Here is a 16,143-nt window from a genome sequence, read left to right as displayed (position 1 = left end):
GTGTTTTTATTTTTAAGAGTTAAAGTGCTAATTTGCTCCTTAATTTTTTTTTTTAGGTGCTTATTGAGCACCCTCAAATCAAGGGTGGCTCAATGTTGCCTCCATACTTTAAAAGTGAAGCAATGTCTTTCCCCCATTAAATATTTTGTAATTTAATGATTAACTGACTAAAAACATTATAGAGAATGACCTAAAAAATTATAGGAAAAAACCTAGATAATTACAAAAAATTGACCTAAATAATTACTGGAAACAAATAGGTTCTTGTGTCTAATTTGCTTCTGTGCTTTGCTTTGTCTTTGGCTAGCAATATTTATTTAGTTTACATTTTTAAAAAGAATAACCATTCTCATTTTATTTTATCTAATGTGGCACTAATAATAAGACTGTCAACTAAGCAATGCAATACTATTAATTACCATAGGTGCCACATGGGATGAGTTACTAAGGACTTAATTACTTGTTGAAAATTAGGGATGAATGGAGAAGACAAAGAAAGTATAAGGGTTGAATTGTGATAAGTTAAATTATAAGAAATAAGTCACAACCTAGATGGACCATAAGGTTAGAAAATAATAAAATCACCTTGAGATCTGTGTAAAAACAATTAGTTCTGAGAAAAAGAAAATAATAACAATAACTAACAACTTTTGAGATAAATTTTCTCACGTTATATAAAAATAAAAATTACTCTCGTCCTCACATGCATGTTTAGAATAAGTTTTTTAATGTCATGATGTGAAATATTTATCATCTATATACCAACTCATGACATGAAAAGATACAACAAACTCAAAGAAATATAACACAGAATAAAATCTGATTAATTTATCTATCTTAAATAAATAGACTTAATTATTGTAATTATATCATGCAACCAAACAATAATGTTTAGAGTTATCAACAAAATTACTAATCAGTCATTGCCTTGAAGTTTGAACCCTTGAAGTGTAATCAAATTTGCAATCGCTTTTGGTATGCAACTATAAAGCTGATTAACACTTAATATTATGTTCAAATTTGCCAAATCACTAATTATATTGAGAATATCTACTGGGATGTGATCATTGAAAAAAAATGAAGATATGCTATCAGACTGTAAAGTATGACCATAAAGTGACCAACTTTGAAAATTTTAAAAATAGTTGATATTATATGGTAATAAAATTTTTTTTTGATAGAACTATGATGCTTTTATTAGTTTGACTATTGTCTTTTGGAATAAACCAATCCTGCAATATCCGCTAAAATGGACTTTTTCTTTTCAGAGTCTATGTATAGTAAAAAGGTCATAATAAAAGAAATAAGCAACAAAGAAGACAAAACTTTTGAACCCAATAGAGAAAAAAAGGGAAATAGAAAATTGATGTATCTTGATACGCATCCATTAATTTGAACTCTGTTTAGTGTGACCAATCAAATCCTCATTTGCGATGGGTTTTTTGTCAAAACCCTTACAGTACAAAAATTGAGAGAAATAGTGAGACAATATTGTTTCATTATTTGAATAGTTAGATATGTGCATATATTTTAACAACTGGTGCCCTATATTTTTAAGAGCATAGAAACCTTAAAATATACTAGGATTAAGGGTCATTTGCCTGAACTATACATGAAAAGTCACAAATGCCCCTAAACTCAATTATTAGTCAATTTTGTCCCTTAACTTTAAAGATTCCTTCCATTACATTAGCGTTAAAAACACTTAATATCCGTTAGCTATCAATAGGTTCCACTATTTTTTAATATTTTTATCAGGTTAAGGGTCATTTTTGCCCCTCAACTTCTACTCTAAGATGCATTTTTTCCCCTCAATTCAAATATTTTATAAAAAAATTAAAAATATATATATATATATAATGCAGGGCCACTAGTGGTCAACTAATGATGAGAAAACGATAGGGTGATGGCGGAAGGAATCTTTAAAGTTGAGGGACAAAATTAACTCATAATTGAGTTTAGAATCATTTGTGACCTCTTTACAGTTCAGGAACAAAAATGACTCTTAACCCAACGTACAAAAGAAATCAGACTATAGAATACTCAAATTAGTGCTAAAAATAGACATTTTATTAATAAAAATCTATGATTTTATAACATAAAAAATAATGAGATGTTGACAGTCAGACAGTTTGAGTTGTCTCAGATCTTCTTCTTTTTTATACAAGAATACGCAAATTTATAATCATACCTACTTCGTACAGCTTATAGAATAGGGACTCAGAAATCATTTGAAGATTTTCCTTCATCATGGTGATCTAAAATTTTTGTTAACTTTTTCACAATCAGAATCTTTATTCGATTGTTATTTCATATGATTTTCTTCATAAAATTGGATCTGGAAACAAACAAAAGAATGCTTAATGCACGTCCTTTAACAAGCATATGCAAATTTCTGACATGAGTTTTTAATGTTGTAAAATGTAGATTATATTATATGAGTAATAATTCACAACGTAACTACCAAAAGAATTCTGAAAAATAGATAACTTAAAAACATAAAATTGTCTAGCCAGCTAAAAGAGGATTTCAAGGAACATTTGATCAATTTATCTTTTTGAAATAAGAATATTTTATTATTACCAATATATCATCAAAGTTAACAGTAAAATAATTATCAAATGTATTAATTTGCTTAGGTGAAGTTAATTTAAATATATAATTATCAAACGTATCATCAAAGTTCCATGAAATGCACAAAATGTGTGCTAACTTTGATAATTTGAATACTCGTAAAGCTGGAATGGTTATGAAAAATGATAATTAACAGAAGTTTGTTGATGAATTTATTCTGACAAGTATAAGTGAAAATTTTACCCCAAAGAAGATCAACTGAGCTTGATAATAAGGCACACATAAATCTACATTAAAATTAAGCTAAAGGATTTCCATATAAAAAATAAACTATTATATCATTGTAAAATAGAGGAAATGGTAATAACACATTATGCAAGACATACCTGTTAAGAAGTTGTAAGGCAAAGACAACTTCTCAAGTGAGGATAAGTTAGAAATAGTTGGAGGTATTCTTCCTGAAAGCTTGTTTACTGCAATTTGTAAAATCTTCAAACATTGAAGCTTTCCAATTTCAAATGGAATGAATCCTTCAACAAAGTTATCATTCCAGTTCAAGGTCTCTAACTTTGACAAATTGGATATGCTTTTAGGAATAACACCTCCAAAACTATTATTACGAAGATGGAAGTGCTGAAGCATAAATAAGCTTCCAATCCAAGTTGGAATTTCTCCATTGAATTCATTGTAGCTCAAGTTGAGAATTTGTAGCTTCTGTAATTGGATCAACTCTTTTGGCAAGTCACCATAAAGGTTATTACTATGAAGGTCAAGTTCAACCAAAAAAGACAAATTCCCAATTTTTGAGGGCAAAGTTCCCTTGAGACCCATCTCCCCAAGATTCAAGGCTATTACTCTCTCATGTTGAGCATCACACATAACCCCAACCCAATTGCAAATGGAAGAAGAGTTGGACCAATTAGCCAAGTGATTGTGAGGGTCCTTGATAGAAAACTTGAAAGCAAGTAGTGCCAACTCATCATTTATAGTAAGATTGGTGTGGCATAAAGTGAAACAAACCTTGAGACAAAGTAGGGAGAACATGAGGAAGGGGAAATGAAAACAAAGATTTGCCATGTTGGATAGCTTCAAGGCTTCTTAGATTGATGAAGTGGTTAGGAGCCCAAGGTTGTACTATATATATACACACACATATATATATATATATATGCTCTTAGAAATTCATAAGCACACCGTTTAAAGAGGATTGATGATTATATATGCATTCAAAACTGTGGATCAGTGATTGAAATTTCTCAACTCAGGTGACATTACCTACCTTTGTATTAACCAGTAACCACCACGAGTCATAATATTGGGATGGTGGGGCCTGCAGTAAAGTTTGGAAATGACACCGAATTGGCATATTCTTCAATTTGTTGGAAATAAGGACCATTTGATACTGGAAATAAAAATTGAATTTGACAGGGAGATATCAATGGAAGGAAAAGGTTTTTATTTTATTTTACATAACACACACACACACACATATATAAACACTTACATAACTACAAAAAGTCCATGCCCAAAAAAATTGCCAGGCTTAAAAAGATATTCATAAAATTGAGTTAACTAGTCAACATTAAATAAAAAATGTTTAAGTACCCCAAAATATAATTCAAAAAATAATAGTTGGATTTATTAGACACAGTAAAAGAAATTAAATAATCCTCATACAAATTGTAGCCTTGTGCAAGATTGACAATGTATGTTCCATTATAAGACATTTTCAACTACTTCATTGAAACTAAAGAATGATAATTAACTCATTAAATAGCTCTTAAAATGAAAAAATTCAAATTCACCCCTATTAAAAATAGGAAGAGAGAAATATACAATATACGATGAAACATAAAATTAAATTTCTAACATGGTAAAATTGAAAAATAATAATTAACCATCCATTATCCTTGTATTAAGGACCAAAGAATCCTTTTTTAAAGGTGCCCCACAATAGGGACATAGGGAGTATTAATTATATTAGTGTATTTATTAACTTGTTGGAGTACAATCATAACTCATAAGCATTGGTGGTTAAAAATTGCTTGCAAAAGCCAATATGTTAAAGAAATAGAAATATCCAAGGAATTAAGTAAAAATCTTTACTATCATATTAAATTTGACACGAGAAATTAATCATCCTATGATGTCTTATATGGTAAGAATAGAATAAAGTGTTCGCACTGCTTAACAAATGCACACATGCATTATAAATTGAAAATAACAATTATTATTATTTCAACTATGGTTATTTTTTAAATAACACTTACTTTACTCAATTTATAAAATCATATTTGAAATATTTGAACTCGACCAAAAAATAATATACTAACTATTCAATTTATAACATGGAATCTATTGCTTTAGATGACCAAAAACAGATTCTCCATTATTGTGTAATTTTTTTCCAAGATATGAGTACCTAATTGAATTGGCTTGGCGAAAGAAAAATGTGGACACCGTCTTAAAAGATGGACTGTCATGATTAATAGCTCTTTTTTCTTCTTCTCCTTGTTGACTTCAGTAATTGGAAGACTTCTACTATTGTGTACTTTTTTTCTACACGACTTTAATGTTTAGAATGGAATGGAATGACTTAAATATATATAAATTCTTTTTATTCCTCCACTATTATTGTGCCATTTTCTCTACGCATATGAATTGACCAGACTTAGAAATTATGTATCGGCATAGAAAAATAAGACAACCATTATGGGCTTTTTTTCCCCTTGTTGACTTCAGTAGTGGGAAGACTTCTACTATTGTGTACTTTTTTTCTACACGAATTTAATGTTTAGAATGGAATGGAATGACTTAAATATATATAAATTCTTTTTATTCCTCCACTATTATTGTGCCATTTTCTCTGCGCATATGAATTGACCAGACTTACAAATTATGTATCGGCATAGAAAAATAAGACAACCATTATGGTCTTTTTTTCCCCCTTGTTGACTTCAGTAATGGGAAGACTTCTACTATTGTGTACTTTTTTCTACAATGTTTAGAATGGAATGGAATGACTTAAATATACATAAATTCTTTTTATTCCTCCACTATTATTGTGACATTTTCTCTACGCATATGAATTGACCGGACCTAGAAATTATGTATCGGCATAGAAAAATAAGACAACCATTATGGGCTTTTTTTTTCCCCCTTGTTGACTTCAGTAATGGGAAGACTTCTACTATTGTGTACTTTTTTTCTACACGACTTTAATGTTTAGAATGGAATGGAATGACTTAAATATATATAAATTCCTTTTATTCCTCCATTATTATTGTGCCATTTTCTCTACGCATATGAATTGACTAGATTTAGAAATTATGCATCGGCATAGAAAAGTAAGACAACCATTATGGCCTTTTTTTAATAAAATTTGTATTTCTTTATGCGAACTTATCTAAAAAGCAAAAACATTATGGTCTTTTCTTTTTTTTTAATTAAATTTGTAGGACATATGAAGCAAGGATTTCATGGTCTTTTTTTATAGAATGTCATGATCACTCACGACTTATAGCATTTAAAAGCCTTAATTTTTTTCTTTTTCGTATAGACTCAAGATAAATGCATATTTAGTTTATTAATGAAAGAAAGCAGTTGTAGTAAAAGAATTGAAGAATGACCAAAGATCGACAACAGGGAAAGGGCTTGATTGTTTGTGGTTATAATATAAAATTTTAAAAAATAACATGTTGGCTGTCATTTTTTTGGCCGAAGAAATAACCATTCAAATTGATGGACCATAAACACAAGTCCCAATAGAGTCAGCCGGAAACAAACAATGGAAGAATATTAAAAAAATAAAAAAAAAATCAGCCAACATCACGAACATCAATTCTATTGGCCTCTCATAGGTGATCGAGGTCGACAAATTAAGGTGATCCAATTAACAAGGAATTATTCCATTTTCCATAAGAATATAACTTCAAATACAGCTGTCAACCTGAGGATTTTTCTTGCAAATTGTAGCTTGTTGAAAAATAATATGCAACCTACCTTTCAAATTTTAAGTGGGAAGCATGAAAATCAACTTTAAAGCCAAAGGCATTTGGATAATCTTTAAATTCTAATCACTTTAAGGACCTTTGGTAGTATATTTCTTGTAGAGGGAATTGATCAAGGTATCTTTTTACCATATTATGTTCCATGCCTTTCCATCATAGCCATAAGAAAGGGATATATATATATATATATATATATCATATAATAGCAGAGTTACAAATTGAATTGTCAAAACTGCTCTGAATTTTCTTACGTATTTCTAATAATAAGTAGTTAAATATAATTTTCTTTTCTTTTCTTTTCACGTTAAATATTGGTTTTATATGTTTTTATGTTTTTCTGGTCTATTTTTTATTTTATCACGCAAACAAAATTAACTTTTTCCCATTGTTTCTATACATAAAGTGATTTTACAACTTACAACTCTCACCCTATTATTTTGATCAAATAATCCAACTGATGAAACACATACATTTCATTTGTTATTATGAGAGCCTTTGATTCAACAAACCAATAAATGGGCTTAGCTGTGATGTTGCCAGAGAAAGTGATTGGAATTAGGTTAATTAACATTACATGAAAGTAACAATGAAGCATACAAGAAATTCTTTACCCGCATTTACAATGTTGGAAAAGATATGTTTGCACTTATCAATTTGTTGGATAAGATACCAAGGCCACATATTATTGCCCCACTTCCTCTGTGCAAAGGACGTATGAATTTACTTGACTTGGAAATACAACATTCTTTGATTATAAAATCAAATGTATTCTAAGAATTGTTAGAGACTAATGTGTGCTATCATAGTCAGATTATTCTAAAAAAAAAAAGAATTCACAAGATTTTTTGAGCTTATTCAAGCTAGCCGTACGTTGGGTTTGATCCAAATTACTAGCTCTAACCTTCCCTAATTCATTAATATAACTTGATGTTAACTGAATAAGCCCAAAGAAATCCAAGCCAAGCTCAAACTAGAATAGACTTTTGCCCAAATAACCGAATGCTTTTTTTCTTGTTATAAATAAAATAAAATTAAAATTAGATAACATTTGAAAATCTTAATTTTTTAAGATAAAAATTGGAATTGAATAAAAAAGAAAATAAAAAAATATTTAACAATTTAGGTATTCAGGCCAACCTGAATAAGCTGAAAGCCTGAGATGCTAGGTTTGGGCTTGGCTATATAACCTCTTTTATAAAGTTAATGGGGATTCATGCACCATTATTCACTTAAGGATACTAGAAGCTCTTGGAGAAAAAGTTTCTGGATACTTTTACACCTTATGTTGGTTTTTTTTCAGCGGTTAGTGTTAGTGGACATCAAGAAAATTTCATAGATTGGGGATTGTTGCTCTCATTAAAACAAGTCCATGGGTAATCATATGTATACCTTTATTCACTTAAGGATGCTGAGTGCTCCTAGAAAAAGAGTTGCTCAGCATTTTTGTCCTTTAAACCAAGAATGTATATCATTGTGTAATTTTTTCCAGAACATATATTGACTGTCTTGACTAGGAAAATTAAGTATAAAATATGAATTGTCACCATTCATGACTTTCTTTTCTCTTTGGCCATATTAACGAGTTGTGTAAAAGGACAAGCCCAATTCATATATCCTCCTCATCATCAATGGAATGACAAAAACAAATATACATAAATTATTTTTATTCCATACACATAGAATTGTGACATTTTATTTACGCAATGAATATATGAATTGATATGAATACACTGACAAAAATATAAATACCATTTATAATTTTTTTAATAGTAATATTTAACAATTACTTAATATTTGGGAGGATGCATGTTTTCAAAATAGAAATTAAATATTTACAATTGAAACAAAATAGATAGAAGGTTAGTCATCAATATATTTTAAAGATAAAGTGAAATAAAATAATAAATAAGACTTAACAACTTATAATATAGTGTGTGGATCTCAACTTTGATGGAATTTAGAAGGGTTAAAGTGAAAATTTACCCATAAGGATTTTTGTGAGGTGATAATGTATCCTTAACTCAAGTATGATGGAATTTTGTCCATGAATCCTAAAAAATGGTGTAAAAATCCCCAATTCTTAATGGAAGCCAAATGTTTGTTAAGTAAGAATTGTGGGTCCCACCTATGCCACATGTAAATGGGTCAAGAGCAAAAATGTCTATAATATATTATACTACGGTGCAATTTTTCCCATAAAGCTAAAAAATGGTTCACAATCCCAAATTAGACCACTTACTTGGGCTTAATTATATAATAATTATGTAATTTTTAGTATTTACATATTTGGTCCGTTGTATCTTTAAGCCTTAAAACGTAACCTACGGGAATCAAAATTCACTCATTTTGATCAATTTCATATTTTCAGTGCATGATTAGGATTGTGAAACATTGAATACATTGCCATATAACTTAAACATTCTTCCGCGTGTGCACACACACCCCCCACACACCCCGCTATAATAACCTATATATATATATATATTAACAAAAATGAAAGTAATTTAAAATTTGTTTTAAGATATGTTAATTATATTTTTATATATTTAGGGGTTAATTTGCCAAAGTAAATTGATGGCTTAGTGGTGAGTATTATTGACTTCAAATCCAAGGTTTTAAGTTCGATCTCTTTGGAAGCAAGAGTGGGACTACTTTTTTTCCTTTCTTTCTCACTTTTTAGTCTTTATGTGAAATCACCCACTTGTCCTTAACTTGGTCAAATTTTTCTCTTCCTTCTTCCTCATATTTTCACGTTTTCATGCATAAGTACAAACAGCAAGAGAGCTGTCCAAAAACTTCACCTATTGTGCTCTAATCTATGATCTCTCCATCGTTCGTGCTTCCCACTATCGCCAAAGTGGAGCTGTACCATTCTTGTTTTGCTAAGCGTACAACTTCTTTCTTTTCAGCTTAAAAACCACCGAGATCTCCATTCCTCTATTCATGGGAGCTTGCAAGGGTTCAAGCTTTCCTCTCCTTTCACCTTCATCCTTGGCGCTCCACCGTTGGTTAACATGGAAGCATCAGAATCTTTCTCCTCCGATAGTTTGGCAGGCATGTAAATATTAGATTCCCTCTCCTCTGTGCAGCTCGTGATCTTCTTTTCCTTCTTCTATTCTTGCTGTGGTTTGGGTTGTGTCTAGTCTCCCTCTCCTTAATACAGTTGCTGTATAGAGGAAATTAAGGACAAAGCATTGTCACTGGGAAACTATTTCAGATCTATTTTATATGCTTGGGAATTTTATAGATAAGTGGAAAACCCCAAATTAAATTACCAGACTAGAAATTTCTTTTAAAGAAATTATTATTTCCAATTTATTATATTACATATTGTTGGTAAATTATATTTCTCATTGGATGTTCCTTTATTTGGATTTTAATAAAATAAATTATTTTATTTTTGTTTTCTCCATTGTGTTATGTTGGATCAATTAATAATTTTATTTTATATAAGATTAATAATTAATAATTCCATGTATGATAAGTCATACATGGAATCTATAATAAAATTTATGAAATGTGGTTATAAAACTTCCATGCATGTTTGAATATTGATTTCAAAGAGGACTATATGTAGAACACTAGTTACTAATGGGAGTTTCATTAGTCTGTAGTGCACTATGATTAATGACTAGCTAGTTTGATTTTTTTTCATAAGTTCTATTCTCACATCTACTATTTGTGGGTCATGTACTTGCATCTATTTTGTGGTTTCAGCCACATCTAGTTAGTTACCATTATGAACTGTATATTTATGTCTATTTCATGGTTTCGACTGCGTTTGACTAATTATCCCATGGAATTTGCGTCCATGTCCATTATTTGTTCTGTAAAGTCCTCATAAAATTAATTTTATTGGATTTGTGGAATATAAACTTCATTTTTTAATTAGTAAATATCTCTATTCCTATTTAATTATTTAATTTATTTTATTTCCTATAGCTAGGTGATAAATTATTTATTTATTTAGAATTTAATGGTTCAATATTTGTGAAGTTTATTAGTATATTTAAATTCTTGAATTTAGTGGCTCTTTTTATTTGTTTATAATTATCTAAAATTATCCATTTATATTCTTATGACTTTATTATTGGGACATTATTTATTAAAAATAATTTTGGTCTCAAATAGTGTATTCGACATTGAACCTCCTGCAAAACATTGAGGGGTCTATTATTAACCAGAATTTGAGAAGTTAAGGATGAAGCTTTCTTTTGACATAAAGTTTGAATTATGAAATTTTATTTTGTAAATTTATCCCTAGGTGCTCTACATAGTCTATAGCTAGGTCCTTTATTTTGTTATATATTCTATCTACCGGCTGGAAAGGGCTTAGCTCCTAATTGATATGATATTTTGTTTGAAATAGTGTATTGTAGAATTTTTGGGAGGTCCCATTTACAAGAGAGGTTCTGTCAAAATTTTTGCAAAAATATTGAAGCATATGTTATAATGAATATTACCAAAAGCATCAAAATTTCAACATAAATCTAGATATGTTTTAGAATGAAAAAAAATTTCTCAATTTTAGACTTAAGGGATGTGTGATATGACTCACATTTTGTGCCAGTCATCCGCTAGCATGCACAAAAGCACGCACACGTGCACGCACACTATCCCACCCATACCCTAAGGGACTCCATGAAACTCATTAAGGTATGATTTACCACCTTGAAACCCTTGAGCATTATGTGAAGCTATTCTTAGCATTATTTAGAGATCTTCAATGCTAGGGAAAAATACACATTTCTCACTAAGGAAATCTAACATCTTTTTGTTGGTCTTTATAGTTTATACTTTTAGAAATGATTCTAATAGAACACATTTGTTACACAATTTTATTTGTCAATTAAGACTCTTTTATTAATGATTTATCACCTCAAAGTGCACACATTGCATTAGATTTGGAATTTTTCCTATGTCTTTAGGTTTGGTGTACTAGGGGTATTTTGGTCTAAAAAATGAACTTTTAAGAAAATGTATAAGAAAAATTAAAAAAGTGTATTTTATGTCCATTTGATGAGTGGTAAAATTATATTTTTAAAATTCATTTTAACTTGGAAGTAATTAAATAAAAAGACAACACTTTCTAAAGTGTCTTTAGTTTGACCTAGTTTTCAGTTTGCCTTTGTGTGAAAATTTTTGTATAATTTTGTGCAACTTGAAACTTGGTTATTTTAATAATTTCTCCCTTCTAATTTTGAATTTAATTCTAGATATTAATTAGATTTTATTATGTCCCATGCTATTTAATTGAATTATATGGTTTATGTGACATAGGTGGCATACGACATGTGCATCAATTGGGCAATTGAAGTCAACACTCCTTGAGGTCAATGGCTGAGAACTTTGGGTATGATTTTTGATTATTTGAGGGATTAAATCAGCCTTAATGACGTGGTTGATACATGAAAAATTAGGCACACATTGGAATCATCAATAAACCAACAAGAGGGTGCCACTTTGCAAGTGTGACAAGGCTCCCATTTCCTTTTTTATTTCTTTTCCTTTTTTTAATTACGCTTCATCTGAGGAGAAACTCATTAATCACACATTCAGCCTCCCAAATCAGATCATTCACCCATTCATTTCATCTTTCACATTTTCTCTTTCTTGTTCTTGGTGTTCTTCATTTTCTCCATCTTTTCTCTACATTTCCAGCAATGTCCAGCCCCCATTTCTCCATCAAATCCACTCAAAACTTCTAGTATTCTCTTCTCCTCTTAAGGTCGACCGCACCCTAACCATTGGGAAGAAGATTTGAACTCAATTCATTAAGACTATGGAGCAACCCTCACGATCACATGGTGTTCATGGAGGAAGCAATATTTTCTTGATATTTTCTAGCTAGAGTCTTCATGGAATCCTAAGGGAGAGTTGATGGAAGAGGAGTTTTGAAGTCTTCACTTGGCTGAGCTCAACTATTTCTTCATCTTGTTTCAATTCCATTAAAATACTATGATTATTGTTGATTGTGGTTCAATTTGACTTTAGTTTTATGGTTGTTTGTAATTTGTAATATTGAAACAAGATTGTTTAGTTGAATTTCATGCTCTTATTGCTGCTAGAATTTTGGCCTCCTCATGATTTTGCATTGTAATATGTGATTTCAATTGGCAAATGTCTTGTATTAGCCTAGCATGTAATTATGTGGTGAATATTTGATAGTTGCTTGAGTTTTCATAGTTTTGAGCTTGGGTACAACTTTGAGCAGTGGCAATTAGAAATGAATTTTAACTAAACACTTTATTAATTCTAGAGCTAAGCTAGTGAGGTTACCTAAGAGGCTAGTAATAGCACTTAGGAAATTGAATTAGTAAAGCTAGAATACTTGAGATAGTTGTCTTAGGTAAACTCATTTTTCAGCCAAGGAAGAGGAGTTAAGTGAGCTGCCATGTTTGATTAGAAATTAAGATTCTTCCATTACCAACACCCTAGGGTTTCTACTAAAAAAAAAAGAAGTTCAATCCATTCACTTAGTTAGCATTTTATTTTCTTGTCAATTAGGTAACTAGGTTAGTAATTAGGTAATCAACTTCAACTTTAAGTGATTTATTTTACTAGATAACTTTAATTAGACTTAAAACCATTCCTTGAGAGATAGTCTAAGGTTGATCCTATATTATATTAGAGTTAGCTTTAGTTTTAATTTTGAGGATAAGCGACAATTCCTATCATATTCTTGAAGCTTGTATGGACAAATTTGTTAGTCCCATAAAGTGGATATAGTGTATGAGTAAACTTTTTTTTTCTTGCACAGAAATTAATTATTAATTAAAAAATTGGCTTGTAAAATGGTGTCTGAAAATTTGTAAATATAATAATAATAATAATAATAATAGTCCCACGGTTATTTTCCAACTGATGAAACACATACCATTTCATTTTTTTTTGGTTATTATGAGAGCATTTGATTCAACAAACTAATAAATAGGCTTAGCTGTGATGTCGCCCAAAAAGGTGATTGGAATTAGCTAGGTTAATATAACATCATATGAATGTAATGATGAAGCGTACAAGAAACTTTACCTGCATTTACAATGTTGGAGAAGATGCTGGCACATTTAATTATCAACTTCTTGGAGAAGATACAAAGACCACATATTAATATTGCCCCATTTCCTCTATGGTAAAGACATATGGGTTTGCTTGACTTGGAAGTACAACACTCTTTGATCATGAAACATTGTTCTCAGATTTGTTAGAGAGACTAATGCGTTTCAGGAACATTAATAATGTACTATTTAATATAATTGTAACTCAATTGTAGAATGTAGTGTGGTTAAGGGTGACAGAGATACCGCTTATTTTCATAATCTATTAAAGAAAAGAGTCCTAAAGATAGATCAATATCAAATGGTTCAACAGTTTCTTATTTGCAATCATGAGAAAAATTACAATCTTATTTCAGTGTTAAACGAGAGGATGTTAATCTCCTGGTACAAATGTAAAATAACATTTAAAAATATTCAAACCTATCCTATATACTTCGTATGCAAAACAGAGCAGTTAGAATAGATATTTGTCTCAGATCTTCTTTTCTGGTATAACCTTATAAAGGACCTTTTGTTATAAAAAGCAACCCTTATAAAGTTTTGGCAACTATTGAAACACCTAACTTTATAAGGACTTTTCTCATCAACTATTGTAAAACCAAGTATTGGCTCATGCTATACTTTATAAGAACATTTCTCAACTATTTTTTGGGATTGTAACTTGTGATCTTCCTTTCTTCATATATTTGTAGTTTTGTCCTCTCTTTGTTATGCTAAACCTAAATCCTTGACACTATCTTTGCAAATGCCCAAAGGAAAACCAAAATTCTGTCATAATTCATACATATTTTTTAAGGTTTCAGGTCATTAGATTTTATTGCTCAGTATATTTTTCTGTTCAAAAGTTGATGTGATTTTAAATTATTATAAAGCAAAATTTTAATAAATTTCCACCTCTAGCCCTAATAAGGACAAAAATAATTATTTTTAATAAATTTTTCTAGCATTTAGTAAGGATTAAAAAAGTAAAGATGAATAGTAAAGTATTCTATAAATAAGACTAAAATTAATTTTTTCTCACTGTCTTATAAATAGGACCAAGGAGTAAGTTGAATGAATAAAAATTGTTTATTGTTTTGTAAATGTTCCCTTGCTTTTCTTTCCTAGTAAAGTAAATCTAATCCTCTTCCGTATACAAAATAGCTGAACCTAGTTTAATTAATTGATTGACTAATTAAATTAGTATTTTAAATTTACAAATTTGATTAAATATTGTTAAGTAAAAAGTATGCATTCTCTGCTTTTACTTTTTTTTCTTCTGAATAAAAAACTGAATATCAACTAACTAAACAAAGTATTGCTACAATAAAACAAGACAAATTAACTATAATCTCCTTTACCATTCTCCAACTCAAGTAAAAATGTGGAGGATGATCAAGAATACAAAAATAATCAACTAAACTACAGAAAAATTAGCTAAAAGGCGTGTATACTTATTTTTTCCGTACACATGACTCAAATAAACAACACAGCTACTATGCACTAAATCTCTGGCTGTTAGAGAAACTCCATTAAAAGCATTTATATTGATTTCTCGCAAACTCAGAGTTACAGCGAAAGACATGAGATCACCTCTTGCCATTGGTAAATGAAATGTAGTAGAATCCCTCTAGTCTCACGGTAAGCTTATTTATTATTCTACAAGCCTCTATTTATAACCTACCATCAAGATTATTTTATTATTAAATTACGCTAAGTAAACCCTTAAACCTAATACAATCAATTGATTCGGGCTTAATGATATCTCATCTCTCAATGATATCTTAAATTGGGATATTAGATTTAAATCAATTTGTATAAATATAAATATTTTGCAATATATATATATATATATACACATACATATATCTGAGATAAAATCTAACACCGGTTTCTTCAACAATATCTCTAAAAGGATAAATTCCATCGATGCCTTTGATCAGGAGATTGATAAGCCTCAATATATTTAGCTAGACTATGCATGAAGATACCACCGCAACCACTACCTCCCTATTGCAGCACAGATCCATTTATCTAAAAATTACGACACAGATCCTACTTATATACTCCCTAAAAGAATTCTTAGGCAATTTTAATTTCCATATATAATAGTTATAAAATTAAACAACCATTATCTATATATGAACTGAAAATGACTTCTTTATTTATTTTAAAATTATTATGTTTGAGTTGTATTGATTACTATTATACTAAAATATTATTATAATTAACTATATTGAAATAAATAATTAAAATTTATTTTAATTTTCAAATTCATTTATTCTTGTTTTTAATCACGAACATTGAAAATAACTAAGTTAATTGTTTGAGAGTTTGAATAATTTACAAGTAATTTGTATATCTACAAGTGGTTTATGATCAGTATTCTAACTAAGGACCCATATCTCATGTTCTGGTATTTTGCTGAATAAAGGATGAAATCGAATCATTTAGCCTTGGACAGAAAAAAAAAAGTAATTTTTTTATTATTTACAGTAAGAAAAAGTGTGGACTGTTTAACCTTC

The 16,143-nt window shown here is 29.6% G+C and overlaps 1 protein-coding gene across 1 annotated transcript; it reads right to left on the bottom strand.

Moving 5' to 3' along the window:
- Positions 1-1,206: 1,206 nt before the first annotated feature.
- LOC129313962 (receptor kinase-like protein Xa21) lies at positions 1,207-3,651 on the bottom strand. The gene is made up of 2 exons (XM_054957346.1): positions 2,961-3,651; positions 1,207-1,271 (listed from the first exon to the last, which is right to left on the bottom strand). Exons 1-2 carry the CDS (start codon positions 3,649-3,651, stop codon positions 1,207-1,209), a joined length of 756 nt encoding a protein of 251 aa, XP_054813321.1.
- Between the last annotated feature and the right edge of the window lie 12,492 nt (positions 3,652-16,143).

Source organism: Prosopis cineraria, unplaced genomic scaffold (assembly GCF_029017545.1).
Source record: "Prosopis cineraria cultivar Desert tree isolate PC_DT_omini unplaced genomic scaffold, ASM2901754v1 PC6, whole genome shotgun sequence".
NCBI classification, from domain to species: Eukaryota; Viridiplantae; Streptophyta; class Magnoliopsida; order Fabales; family Fabaceae; genus Prosopis; species Prosopis cineraria.
Note: the sequence above shows the minus strand (reverse complement) of the source record. Positions and strands in the feature narration are given on the sequence as shown.